Below are 24,192 nucleotides of genomic sequence, written 5' to 3'. Positions count from 1 at the left end.
AAAATTTCCTTTCTTGTTGCTTCTTAGTTCAATTAATGCTCCAGATTGCATCTACAGCAACCATGGCCCACTGCCCCTTCCTCTCACAGCAGACTCCTCAGCCTGTAGCCTCATGCCCAACAGTTCCTGAGGCCTAGGTCAGGCTCCAGAGACTCTAGGGTGATAATCAGGTCGAAAAAAAAATCATCAAATTAAAAATAGTAAAATGAGGCCCAGTATTGGTAACCTCTGCTGTTTTAAAAATAGCAAAGATGATTCTTTGTGGGCACGTGTCGGCTTCTAAGAACACAGATAGCACAAGTGAGCGCTTGGAAGAGGATCCCTGTTACCTGTAAGACAGTTGGCCAACAGCACAGATAATGTCCTACATACACTGACGAAGCCACTGGTGTCTGGGGTGGGGGGTGTGTATTGTTGAGCGTTGTTGTCTGACTGAGGCACCCAATGTCTTTAAAGTGCCAAAGAAAATCCCTGAGGAAAAGGTTCCCGTGCCGGTCCAGAAAAAAGAGGCCCCACCAGCCAAAGGTACACTTTCTCTTTTAAACCCAACATCCTTTAACAACTCTTCATTAAGCTATGTTTTATGTCCATGTGTCTTATTTTTGGTGTGCAATGTCCAGGGGCTTACTCTTGGTGGTTGTAAATATTTAAAATGTGTCTTTAAAGTGCCTGAAGTGCCAAAGAAAGTCCCAGAAAAGAAGAAAATCCCTGAAAAGAAAGTCCCTGTGCCCAAAAAGGAAGCTGTTCCACCGGCTAAAGGTATTTTCTGGAAAGTTCTTTGATCTTCATGTTCTTTCACGGAAGCCTTCTTTTACTTGTTTTTCTTACATTTTCAGTTGACATCTGTTTCATCTTATTGTTAAAAAAAAAATAGCAAATCTCTTAAAGTCGATGCTCTTTCAGGGAAAGCTGTTTTTGAAGAAAAAATATCAGTTGCCTACCAGCAAGAAGAACTAGTCCAAGAAAGAATAGAGCTAGAACTCGTGGAAGCCAAAGTGGAAGAGGCTTTCGAAGAAGAGGAGTTCCACGAGGTGCAGGAATACTTTGAGGAAGAGGAGTTCCACGAGGTGGAGGAGTTCATCAGGGTGGAAGAGCGCAGGTTCCAAGAAGAGCACAAAGTGGAAGAAGTCCACAGGGTCATTGAGTTCCTAGAGGCTGAAGAAGTGGAAGTATACGAAAAGCCCAAAATTCCACCTAAAAAAGGTATAAAGGATCCTGCGGACGCTATAGTTTGTTATAGCTTGCGCTTACCAACTTTGTTTCCAAAGTACCTTGCAGGCTCAGTTCAGGACATTAGCCCAGGAACTACTTTAAGCATGAGTTTAAGTTGTTTGATTCAGAAAGTGACAAGGTATAGAGGGTAACCACACAGAGTCATCCATTTTTACAGGCACAAGAATTAAGCTTGATACTTACTGACTTAGCTCCATGCTCCATACACTGCTGTCTGATTGTGTGGATTCTTTTTTATAGTCTAGCAAGAGTTGTATGATTATCACAGGTACCAGCATAACAGGTGTCATTCATTCACTGACACACTTCTCAGTTTACTGAGGAATTTATGGTCTCAGCAGAGCAACCATTCTCATTTGAGTCACCTGTGCACTAATATTTACCTATTGAAAGCATTTGCCATTTTGTGGTTATCTTCATCAGAGAAAGAATAAAGTAAATGAAGCACTAGCCATGGTACCCAAATTCTAGTAAATTCTAAGGACAGGACATAGTGCTGCACATCCATAGTCTACAGGACTACTCCAGATCAGGCCCAAATGAATACCTGATATAATGGAATCTGTATGTTTTACATAGCAATGTATTATATAAATGACAAAATCACAGCTTTCTTGAAGCAGGCGTAATGTAAATGTAAAAAAATATAAACTGTTTTCTGAGACCCCATTGTACAGTTTTAATATAAGTGGTGCTTCATAGTATTTTATGAGTCTATTCTAAACCAAACACTAATATCTTTAAAGGACCTGAGGTATCTGAGAAAGTCATCCCTCCAAAAAAGCCACCCACTAAAGTCATTCCTCGAAAAGAGCCACCAGCTAAAGGTATTTTATGCGAAAACTGTACTCTCAGAACTGTCTTCAGTTGCTTCTTCATTGCTTGACAATTGCTTTCTGTTTGACTTGGTGTTTTTGTTCCCTGTTTTGTGTTAGGGGAATGTCAAAATAATTAATATCTTTAAATGACCAAAAGCAGGTCTACAAACACAGATGTCACTGTTGTTATCCTAAAACAGCCAAACCCAAACACCTAGTGACCAAAGTGTGAATGTGGGCATCCTTTGGTGTATTTGATTATCTGTTCTCTGATATCCTTAATGATAGACTTCTATTTCCCTATTCGTTATTGATAGACCTCTGTTTCTCTATGTATTATTGATGTATTAAGCTATTGGTTGTAAATACATCATGACTATGTGGTAGTGCCCCTCCTTTATTCATTAACATCCTTATTAATACATAATTTGAGGCTATGAATGAGAATATAGTAAAGCTATCACTGAAGAAAACGGTGCAATTATCCTGCCAGGGTGAGCAGAAAGGGCTCCATGTACCAGCGTGTTGTCATTTGTCCACATCAAGTTTTGTTGGTGTAACTTGGGTGTTCCATGGACTTTCATGGTCATGTTTGTTGTCAAAAGTCAACTCTGTAAAGTGCCGTCTTGTGTGTGTAAAGCGCTGTCTCTGCTTTGTGATGTGACTGTTCTGCTTTCACTGTACATCTCTTACATTTTGCCTGCTAAGATCTTTCTGAGTGTTTCAAAGTAAGGAAAGTTATCCCTGCTGTCTTTAAAGTACCTGAGGTGACCAAGAAAACGGTGGTTGAAGAAAAAATCCGTGCTCCTGAAGAACCGAAGGTGCCGGCACCTAAAGGTACCTGCCTCTGCTGCTTCTCCAGCAGCAGCAAATCCCCGTGCATCACTTTCCACAAAGGAGAGAAAGAGCACTCTTTCCTCAGGACCAGGAGGCAGCTGCAAATGGCAGAAATTGCCATTTATATTCTATCCTACAATCTTGCCATTTTTGCTCTGGTGGAAAACATCATTAAGTCTACAGGTCTTTCTCATTTTGGCCATCTTATTAGATAGTCATGAACATTGGTCTCTGAGCTTTTCTTCCCTATGGAGTTGACATTGGAATCTCTGCCTTATAGCCCTAGAAATAAGCTCTAAATAACAGCAGAAAGTGCTACTGACCCCCAAGAACAAGTTGTCTCTAATAAGAATCATCAACAAGGCAGTTGAGAGACATAGAGTGCACTGGCTTAACGTTTTGGACATTTTATTTAATAGAGCTCCCCCTACCCCCCCCCCGCTTTACTCTTGCTATTTTATACCTAATTATGACATTCTTGAAAATAAGACAAATAAATATCTTTAAAGCACCCGAAGTACCAAAGAAAATCACTCCAGAAGAAAAAGTCCGTGAAGCTGTTCCTAAAAAGCCTGAAGTTCCACCACCTAAAGGTACAAACTGATGCTAATAACCCCAATGTGAAATGACTCTGGCTGCGTTTATTGTGTATTGTGAACGAGTGCCCCATCAAATCTTTGTGACTCTTTTTTAAGAGTGTTATATTCTTAATATCCTTTGTATGTTATTAATAGTAATTAGTCATACTAATATCTTTAAAGTTCCTGAGGTGCCTAAGAAAATTATTCAAGAAGAAAAATTACCCGTTGTTCTTCCTGAAGACACAGAGATATACAGTGAGTTCAAAGAAGCTAATGATTCCCCCTCGTTTTGTCTGTGTTCTGAATCTACTGTGTCTGTCAACATAGAATTAAAATGCAAATATACTAATATCTTTATAAAAAGCCATGCATGCTAAAATGTTGGCTAAAATCATCTGAATATCCATCAGCCTTAGAGAAGTTACTCTTCTTTATCAATGTAAAAAGTAAGTTATCCTATGCCTATAACATTACCAGATTTTAGAAAAGTCATATGTCCTACTAAGTTATCTATTCTATACACAAACATCTCTTCACAAGCAATTTACAGGGCTGGAGAGATAGCTCAGCAGTTAAGAGCACTGACTACTCTTCCAAAGGTACTGAGTTCAAATCCCAGCAACCACATGATGGCTCACAACCATCTATAATGAGATCTGATGCCCTCTTCTGGTGTGTCTGAAGACATCTACAGTGTCTTTATATATAATAAATAAATAAATAAATATTTTTTTAAAAAAAGAAGCAATTTACATTTTCCAGACCATGAAGTAACTTACCTTAACTCTATACTAATATTGTAGAGTTTTTAAAATCAAGATGACCCAATGTTATGGTTTTTACTCTTCACCATAATAATTAAGGTTTAGACAGTACTGCTCAAATGATCATAGATTTATATAAAATTTAAAAAACAACTAGGGCTCCAGGAGAAGAAGCAATGATTTTTTTTTCTTGTTTCAAAAATTATAGCCAGGCAGTGGTGGTACCTGCCTTTAATCCCAGCTCTTGGGAGGCAGAAGCAGGCAGATTTCTGAGTTTGAGGCTAGCCTGGTCTACAGAGTGAGTTCCAGGACAGCCAGGACTACACCGAGAAACCCTGTCTTGAAAAAACAACAACAAAAACAAACAAACAAAAAATCTATCTATCTATCTATCTATCTATCTATCTATCTATGTAATTTAAATAGTAAAATAAGTAGTGAAATATTCTGAGTAGTCTTGCTATCCTAAATGGTAAACATGGTAATACCCAATATAATTTTCCACTTTATTTTTCGACCTAGAAAGCTCCTGATTAAAATTGATCTTATAGTACTTTAAGATTACTGTATATGATCACCTCCTCCTGCCTGTTCTATCCTTAAAACTGGTTATTGTTACCAGACGAGGCTCCTTTGTAAATGCTGGAAGAATCGTTTATCCTTCTCATATGCTTTTCTCCCATTTATCTCCTCACTTTAATTTCCCTTCAAGTGTTTGACCACAGAGCTGTAGTCTCCTCTCTGTTCTTTTTAGCTTCTAATTTCTAAATTATTTCCACATGTTTATCATACTATGAAGCCATAAATCAAATTTGATTTTTAAAGTATACATAAGTATTTGCCTAGAAATACAGAGGACCACTCAATTGTGATAGGTCAAATACAGAAAGTGGATTTCCCATATTCAACACAATATCATCCCTATTCCTAATGCACACATGAACTAAAAATGACACCCATATGACAATAGCTTCCCTAAGGTAAAATGGAAAAAAAAATTATATGGTTCCTGTCTGGTAAATTCCTCAATTTTGTTACCATAATCGTGAAGAAATTCTGAGCATCCTTTATCCTAAAACTGGGAATGAAACTCGTTGATGCTCAGTTCATGCTTGTCACTAATTTGTATGTATGCACCACTGTGAACCTGGGTGATGAACATGTACAATGTGTCATATATGTCTTAGTACCGTCCTCCATCTATCTTGAAACACTTGTAGTTACACATGCACTAATATCTTTAAAGTGTATGAAGCATCTGAAGAGACAGTCATAGAAGAAGAGCATGTCACTCTTCCGCAGAAGGCAAGACTCAAAGTGGCAAAAGGTATCTAGCACCCCTGACTCGATCTGAATGAAATTTACTTGGGAGCTCTCTTTAGAAACGTAATATTCTTCATTACCTTTCATAATATAATTGCACCCGTGTCTTTTAAGTGCCTGCACCACCCCAAACAGTTGTTACAGAAGAGAAAACTTATGTGACCATTCGTAAAACGAGGGAAACCCTGGCACTCAAAGGTATATTTCAAACTGCTTCAATGATTATCTTTGGCTTTAAGATCCCCAAACTACATGTTATATAATTCACTGGTTTTTCTTTTACAATATCTAAGTGTAAACCTACTAATATCTTTAAAGAGTCTGAAACAACCCGGGAAGCGTTTCCAGAGCTGAAGTCATATAAGGCTGTCCCTGAAATTCCTGAGCCTCCTTCACCTGAAGGTATAAACTCTTGTCATGAAATTCTAAACAAGAAAACCTTTTATCTTGTGTTTGTTAAATGTTCCCTGTTTTGTGTGTATTGTCCCAAAATCTAAAATACTAATATCTTTAAAGCATCTCTCAGAAATGCCTAAGACAAAGGAGCTATCTAGGACTTGCCCCAAACAAGTCAAGAGCCATCAAGACTGTGTGCAAGGACAGACTATTAGAAGAAAACAAGCATTCTAACTTAAAGTCTGCTTGCCTAGCTTTCTTTGTGCTTCACATCATTGTTTTTGCCTCTTCTCAATTATTTTTTTTTAATACTAATATCTTTAAAGACCTTGAAATCATTGAAGATGTGCTTCCGGAGAAGCGACCTCCTGCATCCAAAAGAAGAAAAACTCAACTCCCGACAGGTACAACGGAGGAGAACATCCGGTTTCTTATCTCATTTGTAGTTTTAGCTAACATGTGTGAGCACACTAATCTCTTTAAAACCCAGTGGTTGACAAAGAAATGGATCCCCAAGAATTACACTCAACCAACTGAATATCTACAGTGAACCATTTAAAAGGAAGAAAACTCACACATGAAAGAACTTACAGTTTATCTATAAGAACTGCAGAGAAAACATGAAATGTTTGATGTTGTTCAAATATGACTCAGATATGTTCTTTAATGAAGAAAAATGGCTACAACTTATGAAATAAAAGCCAGACTAGCTAGAAACAACAGGAGAGCTTTATGACAGGTGTAACTCTACAATTAGATTGAGAGCTGGCTTAACTCATGTGCCTCTAAAGCAGTAATAGGTGACATCAGGTGACAAAGGTTCTGTCAGGTGCCTCATGACAATGCTTCAACCTTCCCTAGAGTTAAAAGCCCCGTTTCTATTACCATGCATACTGTTAGTTGTCAGGATGGCTTTCCTCCTAAAGTCATGGCCCAGACAAGCATGACCATACAACTGACTTCAAGTTTGACTTAACTGTCAGAAATAGCTTTCGTGACAGCTTAGGACTTGATGTGAAATTGATTTACTGTGATATCATCCTAGAGCAGAGAACAAGTCATTCAAGTCCCATGGCCTATATTTTTTTTCAAGCATCACACTTTTTCCTTTTAACTTCAATTACTTTTAGATAAAACTCAGAAAGTTTCAAAGGCTTTCAGGGTCACAACCTCTAAGTGTTATAATTTAGAAAATATCCAAATAATTTGACTATTTTTTTCTCTATCTGGAATCTTTTGCTCATCCTCTCACAGCCCCTTTAGGGTAGGTGTGAGGAAGTTAAAAGCAGAAGGAACGAGACTTGGTTCCTCTCCTCGGGAGCCCACACCCCCTTATATCCTTGAAGGACCCCAGTAGCAACAGAAACGGCTCTGATTCACTTTGTGGGATTAATGTCTCAACTGACCCTTTTAACCTCTGACTCTGATACTAATATCTTCAAAGCACCAGAAGCTCCGAGAGAGATGCCTCCTGAAATGAACACCTTTGAAGAAATTTCTGTAGAGCCAGAAATGCTGCCCACCCAAGGTACATGCCACCACTGAACACATGTGAAAGAAGAAATTACACACCTTCAACACTTAAAACTATTTTTACTAATATTCTTCCTAACTCCTATATGTAAATATACTAATATCTTTAAGTCAGCTGAAGTTCCAGTATATTCTATCTAGAAAGTATTTGTGACAATGCTGCCAAAACAAAAATCCTATTATGAGCATTCACCCAATAAGTAGAGTCCTGTTTCAGTCTCTATGGGAAATTCCAGGATGTCCCTGCCCCACCCAGATGACAAAAATCTATGGATTCTCAAGTTCCTTGCATAAAACCAGATCAAATTTGCATATCACCAAAGTAATGTTAGCACTGACTTTCAAGCATCCTCAGATCACTTATGGCCTAATAGAAAGTAAGCAGTATATAAATAGTCTCAACCTGTGTTGGTTGGGAACTAATAACAAAGAAAGAATGTGTGTATGGGTTCAGTGCAGGTAGCTCTTCCACCCATGGGTGAATGCAGGAGGCAGAAAGCTAGCTTTTATTTACAGTGACTACGTAGAAGAAATGCAGGCCCCTCTTATTGAGAATCACACACATTTCTGCACATTAGTTTATTGGTGGATAAGGGAAGGAAAGAGAAGCAATTTCTAGAAAGTTACAAGCTATTTAACTATAGCCACTGTGTCCATTAATCATTTTTAACTCTGAAATGTGAAATACTAATATCTTTTAAGAACCTGAAGCCCCCACTGAAGTTGATGTTGCAAAGAGAGCCCCTTCAAAACCCAGAGGCGCTCCCGCAGTTACAGGTACAAGCTCTTGCAAGGCTCAGGAGCTAGTGATAGTAGTTTTTGAAAGTACTTTCTTCTTCCTGGCGACTTTCACAACACTAAATGTAAAAACAACAATTTCTTGAAGTGCTGGACACTTACCAAGAAGCCACGGTGGAGAAGAAAACACTTCGGATTTCTCGCAAAAAGCCTGAGCTTCCTTCAGATGAAGAAGGTATATCTTTCTGGAAGTGTGAAAGGGCAGGAAATGTCTTCTGCTGTCTACACGTATTTTCTGTTTGTCATAATTAAGTTCAGCTCCTAAGTGTCAAAATATTAATATCTTTAAAGTGCCCGAGGCTCCCAGAGAAGTTGTGGCCAAAAAGAAAGTGCTCCCTCCCCAAGTGCCGGAAGTTGTACCTGTGAAAGGTACATGCTTGACACTCTCTCCATGGGAGGGCAATGGGGAATACAGGAAGGCTTGAGGTGTCTGTGATGTGTAGATGTAGCTTCTGTATGTGTAGGCTGCTTTGACTCAGTGCAAATGTACTAATGTCCTCAAAGAACTTAAATCTTCTAAGGAAGTGCCCCACCAAAAGAAAGTCACCAGTGCAAAGCCCAAGGTGCCAACCATTGCCAATACTGGTTAACACTGAAAGGGCTCAAGGGATAAAAATGAAAGTTCCTTCTGCTTAAATACTGTTCTTATGTGTCTACTGATATTTGTACTTTCGACCTGTAAAACGTACTAATCTCTTTGAAGTGCCTGGGGCTCCTAAAGAGGTTGTCTCTGAAAGGAAATCGCTTGAGGAACCACCTAAAAAGCCAGCAGTCCGGCCAGTCACAGGTATTCTTCAATGGCCTGAGGCTTCATAGGGCCTAAGTCTGGTCTTGAAAAGATTTCATTCTGCTGGTCTTCATAAATCTTACACAGACTCTCACTAATCTCTTTGAAGTGCCCGAGGAGCCCAAAGAGGTCATCCCTGAAAAGAAAGTGTCCCTGGTGCCTCCTAAAAAGCCAGCAGCCCCACCTGTCACAGGTACTTGTCCCTGGCCTGAGGTTTCACAGTATCTCACTCTTGTTCTTCATCCTACTAGTCAGACACCCTAATGTAGTTTTACTAATCTCTTTTAAGTGCCTGAGGCACCTGAAGAGGTCTTCTCTGAAGACGAAGAGACCCTGGCACCCCCTCAAGAGCCAGAGGCCCCACCTGCCAAAGGTATTTCTCACAGACTTCAGGGTTCATGAGATCTCACTCTTGTACTCTTGAAAATATTGTGGCCTACTACTCTTCTAAGCCTAAGTGGACTTTCACTGATCTCTTTGAAGTGCCAGAGGCTCCCAAAGAAGTTGTTCCTGAAAAGAAAGTCTCCGTGGTGCCTCCCAAAAAGCCAGAAGCCCCACCTGCCAAAGGTACCTGTCACTGGCCTGAGGCTTCTTAAGACAAAGCTCTTCTACTCTAGAAAACACTTTGTCCTGGTGCTGCCATGTGTCTTAAATGTGCTCACTAATCTCTTTCAAGTGCCAGAGGCACCCAAGGAAGCTGCCCCTGAGAAGAAAGTGCCAGTGGCACCTAAGAAAAAGCCAGAAGCCCCACCCGTGAAAGGTATTTGCTCTTGACCTTAGGCATCATAGCATCTAAGTCTTCCTCTCTTGAAAAAAATCTGTCCCAGGGGCCATCACTGGTCCTAAGGATAATTTCACTCTCTCTTTCAAGTGCCAGAGGCACCCAAGAAAGTTGTCCCTGAGAAGAAACTGCCAGTAGCAGCTCCTAAAAAGCCTGAAGCCCCAGCTGCTGAAGGTAGCCACCCCTATGTCACTGAGCTTGCTAGTGTCCGTTTGTGTTTACTCTGTCTAACCATGAAACTACTAATATCTTTAAAGTACCCGAGGTGCCAAAGACAGCTGTTCCCCAAAAGAAGATCCCTGAGGCCATTCCCCCCAAACCGGAAAGTCCTCCCCTTGAAGGTATGGTCAAACTACCCTAAGAGGAAAATAATTATCCATTTTATCCAAAATGTTTCATATATGTTTATATGTAGATGTGTATATATATTATGTAAATGTATTAGTGCATAAAGATAATATAAATTAAAAATGTCAATGACTATTCAAAATGTCTTCGGTGATCATATGGTATAGATATCTATTGATTTCACCTTTTCTAAATACAAATTACAAATTATCTTTGAAGTGCCTGAAGTACCACCCAAGGAAGTCACTCCTGAAAAGAAAGTTCCAGCAGCACCTCCCACGAAGCCAGAAATTCCACCTCCCAAAGGTATGTGTCCTTACGTGGTGTTGGCCCCCTGCATCAGGGGCTAAGAGGAATTGTGTTCAAGTGTCTGTCTACCAGTTTCATTAAGTGTGTTAATAAATATATCACTAGAGTGCCCTTTGTAGTTCTAACTAAAGCCACTAATATCTTCAAAGTTCCTGACGTTTCTAACAAAGCTGTGCCTGAAAAGAAGATGTCTGTGCCCCAAAACCCTCAGGTTCCACCTGCAAAGGTCTTTTACTTTCTCGTCCTACCCTAAGGGGGAAAAATATACCTTGTATGCCTCATATTCTCACAAAGTATGTCTTCATAATTCATAATTTCTGAAATTACTAATGTCTTTCAAGTACCTGAAGCTCCTCAGGCAGCTGTTGTTGAAGAGAAAACCCCTGAGGCACTGCCCAAAAAGGCGGAAGCCGCCCCTGTCCCAGGTACTTGTCAGCTGAACTAGCCTTCAGAGAGATCTTCTCCCATTCTTGAAAGTCAACGTACACCATTTTGTCTCCACTAACCTAAATGATAAAACTACTAATATCTTTTAAGTGCCTCAAGTCCAAGAGACTGTCCCTGAAAAGACAAGACCAGTGGGACCTCCTAAAAAGCCAGAAGCCACAACTGTCCCAGGTACATGTCAGCTGAACTAATCTTCAGAAGAAATCTCTCCCCTATTCTTGAAAGCAAATGTGTGTATTGCTGTTAATTAACTAAATATAAAACTACTAATATCTTTTAAGTGCCCAAAGTCCAGAAAACTATCCCTGAAAAGACAAGACCAGAGGCCCCTCCTAAAAGGCCAGAAGCCAGGACTGTCCCAGGTACATGTCAGCTGAACTAACCCTTCAGAAGAAATCTCTCTCCTATTCTTGAAAGCAAATGTGTGTATTGTTGTTAATTAACTAAATATAAAACTACTAATATCTTTTAAGTGCCTCAAGTCCAAGAGACTGTCCCAGAAAAGACAAGACCGATGGCTCCTCCTAAAAAGCCAGAAGCCACAACTCTCCCAGGTACATGTCACACAGATCTTCAGAAGAAGAAATCTCTCTACTATGCCTGAATACAAACATAGACCATTGTTCTTTATTAACCTAAGTGTAAAACTACTAATATCTTTTAAGTGCCTGAAGTCCAAGAGACTGTCCCTGAAAAGACAAGACCAGTGGGACCTCCTAAGAAGCCAGAAGCCACAACTGTCCCAGGTACATGTCAGCTGAACTAATCTTCAGAAGAAATGTCTCTTCCGTTCTTGAAAATAAACACAGACCATTGTTCTTTATTAACTTAAGTGTAAAACTACTAATATCTTTAAGTGCCTGAAGTCCAAGAAACTATCCCAGAAAAGACAAGACCTCCTAAAAAGCCAGAAGCCACACCTGTCCCAGGTACATGTCAGCTAAGTGAAACTTCAGAAGAAATATCTCTTCCATTCTTGAAAACAAACATAGACCATTGCTCGTTATTAACCAAAGTGTAAAACTACTAATATCTTTTAAGTGCCTGAAGTCCAAGAGACTGTCCCTGAAAAGACAAGACCAGTAGGACCTCCTAAGAAGCCAGAAGCCACAACTGTCTCAGGTACTTGTCACACAGACCTTCTTCAGAAGAAATCTCTCTTCTATGCCTAAAAGACAATGTAGACCATTGTTTCCACTAACCTAAGTAATAAAGTACTAATATCTTTTAAGTACCTGAAGTCCAAGAAACTATCCCTGAAAAGACAAGACCAGCGGCCCCTCCTAAAAAGCCAGAAGCCACAGCTGTCCCAGGTACATGTCAGCTGAACTAATCTTCAGAAGAAATTTCTCTCCCATTCTTGAATGTGTGCATTGCTGTTAACTAAATATAAAACTACTAATATCTTTTAAGTGCCCAAAGTCCAAGAAACTATCCCTGAAAAGACAAGACCAGAGGCCCCTCCTAAAAGGCCAGAAGCCACAACTGTCCCAGGTACATGTCACACAGACCTTCTTCAGAAGTACTGTGTTTGCCTTTGAGAGGCCTTAGTCCATGGCCTGTTCCTAACTTCAATCCATAACTGCTACTGTCTTTCAAGTGCCTGAAGCTGATCAAGCAGTTGTCCCAGAAAAGAAAGTCCCCAGGGTCCCGCCCAAAAAAGTTGAAGCCCCACCTATTACAGGTATTTTTAAGTTGTCTTCTTGCTCTTCAGAATGCACAACTTCTGTTTCTGAAAACATTTATAGTCCACTTACCTCATTGCCCAAAATGAAAAGAAAAACCAAACAAAAAAACCAAACAGACTACTTACTAGTCTTTGTAACTACCAGAAATTGTCCCTGAAAAGAAAATAGTTGTACCTCCTAGGAAGCCAGCAGCCTTACCTGTCACAGATACTTGACAGTGACCCACATTTTCAGAAACAGTAATTCTGCAGCTGGTGGAAAACAGTATGCTTTGTGGTCCCCATAAGACCTAAGTATAATACCACTGATCTCTTTGAAGTGCCTGAGGAACCTAAAGAGGTCATCCCTGAAAAGAAAGTGTCCCTGGTGCCTCCTAAAAAGCCAGCAGCCCCACCTGTCACAGGTACTTGTCCCTGGCCTGAGGTTTCACAGTATCTCACTCTTGTTCTTCATCCTACTAGTCAGACACCCTAATGTAGTTTTACTAATCTCTTTTAAGTGCCTGAGGCACCTGAAGAGGTCTTCTCTGAAGACGAAGAGACCCTGGCACCCCCTCAAGAGCCAGAGGCCCCACCTGCCAAAGGTATTTCTCACAGACTTCAGGGTTCATGAGATCTCACTCTTGTACTCTTGAAAATATTGTGGCCTACTACTCTTCTAAGCCTAAGTGGACTTTCACTGATCTCTTTGAAGTGCCAGAGGCTCCCAAAGAAGTTGTTCCTGAAAAGAAAGTCTCCGTGGTGCCTCCCAAAAAGCCAGAAGCCCCACCTGCCAAAGGTACCTGTCACTGGCCTGAGGCTTCTTAAGACAAAGCTCTTCTACTCTAGAAAACACTTTGTCCTGGTGCTGCCATGTGTCTTAAATGTGCTCACTAATCTCTTTCAAGTGCCAGAGGCACCCAAGGAAGCTGCCCCTGAGAAGAAAGTGCCAGTGGCACCTAAGAAAAAGCCAGAAGCCCCACCCGTGAAAGGTATTTGCTCTTGACCTTAGGCATCATAGCATCTAAGTCTTCCTCTCTTGAAAAAATCTGTCCCAGGGGCCATCACTGGTCCTAAGGATAATTTCACTCTCTCTTTCAAGTGCCAGAGGCACCCAAGAAAGTTGTCCCTGAGAAGAAACTGCCAGTAGCAGCTCCTAAAAAGCCTGAAGCCCCAGCTGCTGAAGGTAGCCACCCCTATGTCACTGAGCTTGCTAGTGTCCGTTTGTGTTTACTCTGTCTAACCATGAAACTACTAATATCTTTAAAGTACCCGAGGTGCCAAAGGCAGCTGTTCCCCAAAAGAAGATCCCTGAGGCCATTCCTCCCAAACCAGAGAGTCCTCCCCCTGAAGGTAATGATGAAAGCATTCAAACTGTTATCTTTGAAAAGATGAAATGCCTTTGTATTGTTAAAGTCTTTTTTTCGGAATGTGTTGTACATGTCAGTCAAGCCTAGGACTAACGGGGGCTACTGTCTTTAAAGTGTATGAGGAACCTGAAGAGGAGATTGTCCCAGAAGAGCCTCCAGAGGAGGCTGTGGAAGAACCAGTGCCAGCTCCCCCTCCAAAAGGTACTTGGCAAGCCTCCTGGAGTGTCTAGACCTGTCTTTACTCTTCCAGTCCTCAGGGCTGGGCTGGGCTGGTTGCCCTCTTTCTTCTGCTTGTCTTTGCTGCTTCTAAAACATAAACTCTCCTACCTTTAGTGACAGAGCCACCTAAGAAGCCTGTCCCTGAGAAGAAAGCGCCTCCTGCTGTTGTCAAGAAACCTGAACCCCCACCAGCGAAAGGTATTTTCGCTGCTGCTTAGCTTCTTGCAGACCAATGAAATGTCATATGCCAAAACTGTTCTTAACGATTTCCACATCATTGAAACTACAAGTTAAAACCTACTAATATCTTTTAAAGTGCCTGAAGTGCCTAAGGAAGCTCCCCCTGAAAAGAAAGTGCCTCCCAAAAAGCCAGAAGCCCCACCTGCTAAAGGTACTTGTGGGGGTGGATTACTAGATAGAGGCGAGGATGGTCTCGAGTTCTTAAGCAGTGTTTTGTTGTGTGTATGTGACCGATGACCAGTGCCGCTTGTTCACAATGTTAAAATACTAATATCTTTAAAGTGCCAGAAGTTCCGAAAGAAGTTGTCACAGAAAAGAAAGTGGCTGTTCCCAAAAAGCCAGAAGTCCCGCCAGCCAAAGGTATATGTCAGCAGTCAGACTCTTCAGAAGGATACTCGGTCTTGGTCCCCAGTGTTTTCAATGTCAAACTCTTTGTCAGTCTTCTCATAACCACGCCTTTAAAAGTGTTTCTGAGAGTTTAGAGCTTACAAGATATTTTAAAAAACAGTGCCACTTTAAAAAGCTAAAAGGTGAATGTCTTCCTTCACTAACACTGAAGAGTTTTGCAATCATCATTTTGTAATACTCTGTACCCTCATTTTGCCACACATTAGATGAAGATCCAAGTACAGGTACTGACCGTGCCAGTTTCCTTCTTGGATCTATCTCCCCTGAGTTATTTGGGCAAAATGTGATGTCAAAAGAACATAAATGTCTTGTGCTTCTTGACTACCCAAAAGTAAAACTAACTACTATCTTTAAAGTGCCAGAGGTGCCAAAGAAACCTGTCATTGAAGAGAAGCCAGCCATTCCTGTTGTTGAGAAAGTGGCGTCCCCTCCTGCTGAAGGTATACACGGGGCTTGACATGGGGCTTGTTAAGCTTGACATTTTTGACTATTTGTAGCTCAGACTTTACTTATCTTCTTGATTCTCCTCTCACTCTTTCTTCCTTGGTCATGGTCTTCCTTTGTATTATCTAAATTAGCTCTGACCTCAAGTGGTCAGTCAGCAATGGCTACACAGGTCACAGGTCGAAGTCACTGTGATCTGTACTGAGCAAAGCATCTCTGACATACATAAGACATGAGATGGGACCATTGATGGGTGTAAATGACATTAAAAAACCAGAGCTTTCCCAAGCATCCACATCAGTACACACAGAAGTCAGGCAACTGGGGCAGATGTCATCGTAATAAAAATCATAGCAAGGAAAGAATTCAAGATGACTTCTTTGGGTGTTTTCTGTGTTTTCTAATTTTGTCTCACACACTGAAATACAATTGGCTAATATCTTTAAAGTATATGAAGAACCGGAAGAAGTCACTGCTGAGGAAGAGGAGCCAGCCCCTGCTGTAGAAGAGGAGGAATACGAAGCTCCCCCTCCCCCTGCACCAGGTATCTGTCAGGGTCTGCTGCATGGGCAGGAAAGTGTAGCTGCTTGGGTTTTGTGTGGATTACACACCACATGGCAATATCCATCTTCTACCTTCTTTATGAAATTTGCCCCTTCTGGCAAAACAAAACAAGACATTATTTTTCACTTACAAAGCCTACAGAATTTTAAAAACCTACCTATCTACCAAAATCTACAATCTACCTACGTATAAAAAGGCATGTTTTTGAAATGAGTTTATCACTTGCTGTGTACTTGCAAATACCCGATTCTAAAAGAAATTCCTATTCTTCAAGTGCCTGAAGAGCCTAAGAAGGTTGTCCCAGAGAAGAAATTTCCTGTCATCAAAAAACCAGAGGCTCCCCCTCCTAAAGGTACTCATGTTAAAATACACGTTTACATAAAATACACGTTTACATAATCTCTCTGCTTTTTAAATGCAGTTTGTTGTATATTATGCTGTGCTGTGTCTGTTGTTAACTGTCATCCATATGTTACAGTGTTGTCCAGACTTGCAGAGCTAATGTGTCTATCTTATGCTTTTATATTAAACACTACTAATATCTTTAAAGTACCTGAGGTGCCAAAGAAAGCTGTGCCCGTGAAGAAAGTTCCGGTTGTTAAGAAGCCAGAACCACCAGAAGCTGAAGGTATTCACACCATCATCTGACGCCTCAGTTTTAAAAGTGTAGTCTAGAAGTGGGATCCAGTAAGAGTCCTTTTACTTATGACAAACCAAGGACAAAACTGCCCCCACTTGTTTCCACTAATTCTAACACTACTCCAATAATTACAGATATTTTTACTCTTAAAATGTTCTCAAATTGTTTCTCTAAAACAAAACTAATATCTTCAAAGTCCCCGAGGTGCCGAAGAAACTTGTTCCAGTCAAGAAGGAACCTGTGCCTGTTACCAAAAAAACAGAAGTCCTGCCAGAAAAAGGTACCTGTCGGGAAGAAACACCCATCACCAACCACTAAGCACTTGATAACAATTCTTAGAACAAAAAAGATGGAGCTTACGTGAAAGCACGTTTCATAGAAATGATGACAGCGAAGAGAGGCCAACAAGATGGAGGAACTGATCCTTGGGCTGAGAGAGTCCATGGCTCCCGGGCTAGAAAAGGAGCCAACAGCTCAGTTCCCCACATTGGGTTGAATATTGCTATCTAGAAGATTATGTTTTAGAATATGTAAAACACGCTCCCATCGTCAGGCAACTGAAATATGGTGGGAGAGTAGGAAGATCAGACAACTCTATAGACAGGAGGTAAAATACACTCCAAACAGCACAGAGAGTGACAGAAACATGGAGCAAAGGTTCAGGTAGAGACACCATAGAAAACTATAGAGAAAAAAATGGTTTTTATTTTGATAGATTATTTTACTTACAGAAATTAGAAAAAGGTAGGGGGAGGGTATATTGAAAGATCCAAAGGCAGAAGGGTCTAAAAGCTCAGGGACTCTCAGATAAAAGTGTCATTTGGGTACGAATTTGTAGACCATCTTGAAAGGAAACACCAGATAGAGGCGGGTTTTTTGCAGGAATAAGATTTTCTCATTTTGTACGCATCTGCAACAGGAGGCTTCAGAGGGTTTTGCAGAATATAAATGAGTAGACTTGGACTTTAGAAAATTACTGCCCACAGTGCTAAGAAAACAAGATCATTGTAGGAGCTGAGGTTAAGTGACCAAGAGAATAATTCACTGGATTCCGGGCTGTTGTTAGAAAGAAATGGTGGATGGATTCTTTATTTTTCAGGTATGGAAGTTAGGAGTATGCATGAGGATCATAGGGTCAAGGTTACAGATATCAATCTTGAGGTCATTTGCATTAAAAAAAGTTACATTTGCAGGGCTGTTTACCCAGACAAGATAAGGCAAGTGTTTTCTCGTGTGTCAGCATCAGTCTAGTAAGGAATATCTACATGTAAAATCATATGAAGATGTAAATAAACAAGAAAGGCTGAGAATGCATATGTATGTAGCCCAAAGGCTGCCACGACTAAGAAACCATTTCCCTCTGACATCTTCTAAGATCAAGGTCCTAGGTCTCTGTACTGTGTTCTTTGCCAACCTTTTGAAGACTCTTGGTTCATCTTCTAAGTTCTTAATGATAAACAAAATTAATGTCTTTAAAGTACCGGAAGCACCCAAGAAAATTACCCCAGAAAAGAAAGAGTCTGTTCCCGTGCCTGAAGAGCCAGAGGCCCCTCCTGCCTCAGGTACATGGTGCTCCTTATATCTTGGGAAGATGACAACAGCTTCGTCTCTTTGCCTTAGTTAATGATGGATCTTATATGTTTATCTGTCGTCTGTCATGTGTGTTGACACCATTGGTGTTGTAAGATAGCTGGATAATGTGTGGTAGGGTATAACTTAGCAGTTGTGGGGTTCTAGTCTGAATACAGCCTAAAACACTATAACTGTTTTTAAGTGGAAGAGACTCCTGAGGAGACAATCTATGAAGAGAAAGCAACCATTACCATTGGTAGAAAAGAGACGCCCCCTGTTGAAGGTATACACATACGTGAACGTCTGTCTTTCACATCCTGGGAACTTTTCTTAGTGCTACCTGTAGGGTGCCGTTCCTGCTTAAATCATATATCATATACAGGAGCATCCCTGCACAAGCCTGACTACCTTTTTTTTTTTCAAACAATTATGCTTCTTTTGAATTAGAATCTTCATCTGCTTAGTCTTGATGAAAACTAACAATCCTGAAAGGTTCAGCTTACTGATGCAGAGTTTGAATCATGATATTGGATCCCCAACTGATTGCCAGTAGGGAGCTTCAAATCAGCTCATCTACTATCAACATAATAATAGAGTGGTCAGGCTGGAGAGATGGCTCAGTGGTTAAGAGCACTGACTGCTCTTCCAGAGGTCCTGAGTTCAATTCCCAGCAACCACAAGGTGGCTCACAACCATCTGGAATGAGATCTGATGCCCTTTTCTGGTGTATCTGAAGATAGTTACAATGTACTCATATAAAAATAAATAAAATAAATAAATCTTTAAAAAATAATAATATAAAAAAATAATAGAGTGGTCATTAACAGAAAGTTCAAGTGTAAGAAAATTAACACACTGGAGGCTGGGGCATAGCTCAGTGGCAAGAATGATTCCCTACCATAAGTAAAATCCTAGACTTGTGGCACCTGCCTTTAATCTCAGCATTCAAAAGGGAGGGGCAGGTGAGTCTCTGTTAGTTGGAGGTCAGCCTAATCTACCTGGTAAGACTTGGTATTAAAAAAAAGAAGAGAGGAGAGAGGAGGAGAGGCAGACAGACACTGGCTTAATGCCCAACAACCACAAATAGAAAAAGAAAATGGAAATCTCCCCTCTTGCAGTGATCACCTGGCATGGGTTGTATGTTTTTATTTTGTGACTCTCTACATCTATGTTAAATTTTTGTGTGTCTGTGTGTGCACTTTTGTGTTACCATCTTATATCCTTTGTTGACATTCTTTAAAGAACGCGAAATTGAAAAGTTTATTCAACCTGAAGAACCCGAACTGGAACCAGAGCCAGAAGAAATCCCAGTACAAGGTATCCAGTTAGCTGGACTTAAATCTTCATCAACTTGTTTCTTCTTCATCTTCATCTTGACCCATATATGATTGGTGTTGTCCTATATGTATAGTAAGCCTTCCTGTCTGTGTGACTATTCTTATGTTGTCTGTTATATGTGCTCTAATGTAAATGTGGTTCATTCGTATGGTTTTTGTTAATTTCTTGTATATGTCATCACCTATGTATACAATGTTTTGTGTTTTATGTCAAAATACACTTTTTAATTCATACATGTTTACCACATATACTGTATAGACACATCATAATTAATGTTTATTTGTACTAACACTCGTGCAATATTCTTTCAAGAACCTGAGCCAGAGAAGAAGGTTATCGAGAAACCAAAACTCAAACCAAGACCCCCTGCACGTCCTCCTTCTCCACCTAAGGAAGATGTGAAGGAGAAAATGTTCCAACTTAAAGGTACAAAGTGCAGCCTCTCTTGCCTTGTTAGTCTGCTTCAGACATCTGTGGAAATGCTCTCAAGGAATGTATCGCGGCTGGGAGTGCTTGTGTGCAGTTGGCCATGCTGTGGGAACTGTAGAGATGTTTTTACAGTGCCTCTGGGGTCCTGGGTCATGTTCTGAAGCTATGCCTGCTGCCCCAATGTCAGACAAGTCAGCGAGCAGCATCCTTGACATCTGAATGCAGGGGGTACCTAACTTTCCTTGTGGAACGGGGAGAAAGGCTTTTTATTTCAAAGCCCGATTGCTATGCATATCTTGGCCATAAGCATGTGGAATGTCTAAAGAGCTTTGGAAGATATTTTTAACATTACAGTGAATAAGTTTACATAGAAGTCAAAATTTGGATCTTAAGTAACTGCATGCTCTTTGAAATACAAGTAGCATCGTTGTGGTATCCGATAGCTGGGGTGTGCATATACCATGAGAAGAGTGTGTGAGCACCTCGTGGCTGCTGCTCTCCCGCCTTTATTTTAGGCCTAATAGAAAACCAGTCTTTAGGCTCCTCAGGGTAGCTGGAAAGTGTGTTCTTAATACCTTTGATACTAACACCTCTTTATCACAGTTCATTCTTTCTGCGGTATTTTCCTTTGAATTGAGACAGTGTTCTTTAATATCTTGAATCTCAAAGGCACATTTTCTGATAGTATGTTTTATATGATATACATGCAATGGTTGTATTTTTTTTTTTTACTATTTTTATTTTTCAAAGCTATCTTGTTTGCAATGTTATGTTTCCCAGTCTGAAATGTTCAGGTATAGTCTTACGTAAGGAATTCTTATACACATTCATACATGCACAGAGTCAGAATCTTCGAGAGATACTTTGGGCGATTCTTGCCCTGTCCAAACCTTCTTGGGTTTAAGGTGACAAGAGAAGCAGGCTCCTCTGAATGTGACCCATCTGTTGATTGATATATTGTCGGGACACATATTAGGATTCAGGTCCCTTGGTGTAAAATGTCCTCTATAAAGATTCGAAATCCTCTTCCTTCTCTACTGATCATTATATACAATCCAACTATGGAACAAAACTGCACTTTATTCTCCTGCCTTGCGGCTTCTTTCTGAATGTCCCTTGGTGGCTGCTCTTGGCTGTTATTAATGCTTTCTGATTATAAGAGAAGCTTGGCTTTGATTCTTGTGGGTAAACAAAAAAAAATAATTGTTTGCTTCAGATTAAGTATACAAATAATGAAACTATATGCTTTAAAATTCTTTAAAGCTGTTTCAAAGAAGAAAGTTCCTGAAAAACCCGAGGTTGTGGAAAAAGTGGAGCCTGCACCACTAAAAGGTATCTCACAGGCTGGCTGAGCCACAAGCAAGGTCTCACCACGGTTGCCTCCCCATCTGATTCCATGCAGACTCTATGATGTCTTTGTGCTGCCATAGGGTGTTCTTCCAGCTCCCCCTCTTTCTCTTAACATTAGGGGAGTAGAATAGTTTCATTCATTTCTTGCACTTCTGTGGCTTTGATGGTCCTAGCTCATGAGTGTTGGTGCTTCCTATGTCTCCCATCAATTTCATATATCATATGGATGTCTACTGTTAATCTGTGTCCTACATTTTCATATGTCTACTTGCATTTTTTTTTAGCTAAAAAAATAGCAAACTCTACTAGTTAGATGAAATTGATATCAGGAGACACTCAAAATGCTGAACAGCAGTAAGCTCTTGAGGGTTTGCCTGGACATCAGCATTTTCATCTGTGTGAAAAACATTTCAAATTGTGTTCTTCTGACACACTGTTGGACAGTCCCTGGGGATTTCCATTGCCTCTGACTTCCTGCCTGCTTTCTTCTCACTAACTTGAGGCAGCCTTGCAGGTGCCAGAGTTTTAGGGAAATACCATCAGTGTACATTGTTTTTCAAAGTGATTTTCCTTTGAATAGTCTTTTCCCTAATTTAATTAACCCATAAAGATAAATAAGATCATATAAATCTAGAAAATATCAGCTAAGACTAAATAATGTCTCTAATAAGTTCAGTGGATGTCAGAGTTCTGCTACAGTAATTGCACAACCCAACCCAGAATTTTAGACTAATCACCCATATGAGCATGTATTTCCTGATTTGTAAAATGGAGTTTCTAAATAATTTTGGTCAATTAAACTATTAAAAGATTAATTTAGAAATTATTAAGGATTAAATTAGTATGTATTAATACATGGTTTCTTTAAGAACAATAGCCACAATAATATGAGTTTTGAACATCAACATCTTAAAAATAAACTAAAAACAATATTTAAAAAAGCATTAATATACTTTCATTATATGCATTGTATAAGTAAAGAAATGTATGTTTTGCCACTTCAACTTATTATATAGGCTCAATCAATGAAAATAATTTTCCATTAAAAACTGATAAACTCGGGGCTGGTGAGATGGCTCAGTGGGTAAGAGCACCCGACTGCTCTTCCGAAGGTCCAGAGTTCAAATCCCAGCAACCACATGGTGGCTCACAACCATCCGTAACAAGATCTGACTCCCTCTTCTGGTGTGTCTGAAGACAGCTACAGTGTACTTACATAAAATAATAAATAAATCTTAAAAAAAAACAAAAACTGATAAACTCACAAATAGTAATGAAGATCAGCATAATTTATCATAGTTAAAATTTGTGAATGTTCAGCTGAAAATTTTACTTCAAATATTTAGCATTATCAAATATGATTATTTTAAATGAAATATGCATTTTACTTTTATATTTATTTTTGAAGTAAAATTTAAGCAGGATGATCTTCATCACATTAAAAGAAAGTCAAGGAACTTTTAAGAGCACTGAACAGGAAATTTTATAAAAATATCTAAGAACTCCAAATTGTGATGGAACAAAACTGTGTATCAACAGGAATAGCTTCAGAGCGGTTCAGTGGTCACTGAGTTCTGTTTTGAAATCGCCTTTGTATTTAAATCCATGTATTATAGCAGCAATGAATGCTACAACACATAGTGGTCACTGTAGAAACAAGAAGACAGGTATAATTCCTTGCTCATTTAAGTTCAAAAAGGTTATCGGAATTCCTGAATAATTTAGCTTCTGAAACTGGCTTTGAAATCAGACTTCTATAATATTTGTGTTATTTTTTTAAAAAGAGAATGTTCAGAAAAGGAAATCTGATCTTTCCTCAGTATCAATGTTCACAGCACATGATCTGGTTTTCTGTTCCCATCAATGGAGTAGATGACACAGTGAGGAACCTCTGCCTGCATCCTGCAGTGTGTGTCACTCGGGACAACATTGCCAATGTGCACAATTAAAACAGCTCTGGACTGAAGCAAAGGTGCCATTGAGAACCTTTGCATTCCGATGAAAGATTTGCAAAATCATTATAGGCCAACAGATTCTAAACTCAACTAAAACAGATCTGCAGGCAGTGTGATTGAACTCTCGAGAGATGGTATAGACATGTAAGGAGCAAAGAACTTCAAGTCTACTGTCTGCTTTTGAATTCTGTAAATGTGTGTGCAACAGAAATGGTTCCTTGACATGCTCTAGTTAAACTGGTTTGAGTAAAGTCACTTTTTTGGTTGTTGTTGAAATTCCATTTTTATATGAATTCACACCAAATTTGAAATCATATCCTTTTAAGTGCCTACAGCTGAAAAGAAAGTTCGTAAATTACTTCCTGAACCTAAGCCGCAGCCAAAGGAAGAGGTGGTGCTGAAAAGCGGTACAGTACTTTTCTACCAGACATCAATTTTCAACAGCTCGGAAAATGGACTCACCCTGAAAGCTCACAAAATACTTCTGCCCTTGATTTTATTTTACTTAGATTCTCCATCAAACTTTGAATGTAGTTCCACTAAAAATTAAAGGTTATCATTTCTTAATCTTTTCAGAGAGAAGGTAGATATTTTGTGAGCATTCATAGTATTTTGAAATTGATAATGTTAACAGATACAACTAAACTGGTAATATTCTAACAACAATTACCATGGGTGTCATTTTTTATAACCAAATTGTGAAATAAAATATACTCAACTTTTAAAATACTGTATACCAACTACTTAAACCTAAATATATTCAATTTCAGTATAATACAAGATCACCACAACCAATAATACTTTTTATAAAACTAAACATCTTTCCTACTAAATATGAAAAAAATTAGATACAAATACTCACAAAAATAAAATTCTAACCTTCTTCCATATACAGTTATGGATCTCTAAGCTTCATTCTGATTTCTGCACTTAAACTACCTTTAATTCAAGTAGTTTTCAATAAATTGTTTAATTAGAATTTGTTGCTATTTAAATAATTTTTTATTTGAATCAGTTTTGCCCCACAGTTGTCTCTGGGCAT

General features: G+C 39.6%; 1 protein-coding gene across 4 annotated transcripts in view; it reads left to right on the top strand.

The window, feature by feature from the left end:
- Ttn (titin) overlaps positions 1–24,192 on the top strand; it is a 278,578-nt gene that overhangs the window by 140,265 nt on the left and 114,121 nt on the right. Inside the window, exons 152-199 of one of the 4 annotated variants that reach the window (XM_017317139.1) lie at positions 457–525; positions 667–759; positions 904–1,203; positions 1,980–2,060; positions 2,811–2,888; positions 3,398–3,481; positions 3,650–3,724; positions 5,480–5,560; positions 5,671–5,754; positions 5,875–5,958; positions 9,180–9,263; positions 9,360–9,443; positions 9,554–9,637; positions 9,747–9,830; positions 9,942–10,025; positions 10,109–10,192; positions 10,419–10,505; positions 10,850–10,933; positions 11,046–11,126; positions 11,237–11,317; positions 11,429–11,509; positions 11,621–11,701; positions 11,813–11,884; positions 11,997–12,077; positions 12,188–12,268; positions 12,369–12,449; positions 12,556–12,639; positions 12,963–13,046; positions 13,143–13,226; positions 13,337–13,420; positions 13,530–13,613; positions 13,724–13,807; positions 13,891–13,974; positions 14,106–14,192; positions 14,325–14,408; positions 14,527–14,601; positions 14,733–14,810; positions 15,215–15,298; positions 15,751–15,846; positions 16,141–16,218; positions 16,417–16,494; positions 16,703–16,786; positions 17,985–18,068; positions 18,281–18,361; positions 19,321–19,395; positions 19,729–19,842; positions 21,109–21,177; positions 23,477–23,557. In XM_017317139.1, the coding sequence (XP_017172628.1) occupies positions 457–525; positions 667–759; positions 904–1,203; positions 1,980–2,060; positions 2,811–2,888; positions 3,398–3,481; positions 3,650–3,724; positions 5,480–5,560; positions 5,671–5,754; positions 5,875–5,958; positions 9,180–9,263; positions 9,360–9,443; positions 9,554–9,637; positions 9,747–9,830; positions 9,942–10,025; positions 10,109–10,192; positions 10,419–10,505; positions 10,850–10,933; positions 11,046–11,126; positions 11,237–11,317; positions 11,429–11,509; positions 11,621–11,701; positions 11,813–11,884; positions 11,997–12,077; positions 12,188–12,268; positions 12,369–12,449; positions 12,556–12,639; positions 12,963–13,046; positions 13,143–13,226; positions 13,337–13,420; positions 13,530–13,613; positions 13,724–13,807; positions 13,891–13,974; positions 14,106–14,192; positions 14,325–14,408; positions 14,527–14,601; positions 14,733–14,810; positions 15,215–15,298; positions 15,751–15,846; positions 16,141–16,218; positions 16,417–16,494; positions 16,703–16,786; positions 17,985–18,068; positions 18,281–18,361; positions 19,321–19,395; positions 19,729–19,842; positions 21,109–21,177; positions 23,477–23,557 (4,179 nt within the window). The remainder of the gene's footprint in view (positions 1–456; positions 526–666; positions 760–903; positions 1,204–1,979; positions 2,061–2,810; positions 2,889–3,397; positions 3,482–3,649; positions 3,725–5,479; positions 5,561–5,670; positions 5,755–5,874; positions 5,959–9,179; positions 9,264–9,359; positions 9,444–9,553; positions 9,638–9,746; positions 9,831–9,941; positions 10,026–10,108; positions 10,193–10,418; positions 10,506–10,849; positions 10,934–11,045; positions 11,127–11,236; positions 11,318–11,428; positions 11,510–11,620; positions 11,702–11,812; positions 11,885–11,996; positions 12,078–12,187; positions 12,269–12,368; positions 12,450–12,555; positions 12,640–12,962; positions 13,047–13,142; positions 13,227–13,336; positions 13,421–13,529; positions 13,614–13,723; positions 13,808–13,890; positions 13,975–14,105; positions 14,193–14,324; positions 14,409–14,526; positions 14,602–14,732; positions 14,811–15,214; positions 15,299–15,750; positions 15,847–16,140; positions 16,219–16,416; positions 16,495–16,702; positions 16,787–17,984; positions 18,069–18,280; positions 18,362–19,320; positions 19,396–19,728; positions 19,843–21,108; positions 21,178–23,476; positions 23,558–24,192) is intronic. The other 3 variants (NM_011652.3, XM_011239438.1, NM_028004.2) reach the window with 3 other exon arrangements.

The sequence above is a fragment of the Mus musculus genome, chromosome 2 (genome assembly GCF_000001635.26).
Source record: "Mus musculus strain C57BL/6J chromosome 2, GRCm38.p6 C57BL/6J".
Taxonomy (NCBI): domain Eukaryota; kingdom Metazoa; phylum Chordata; class Mammalia; order Rodentia; family Muridae; genus Mus; species Mus musculus.
The sequence above is the reverse complement of the archived record's forward strand: the minus strand, read 5'-3'. Positions and strand labels throughout refer to the sequence as shown.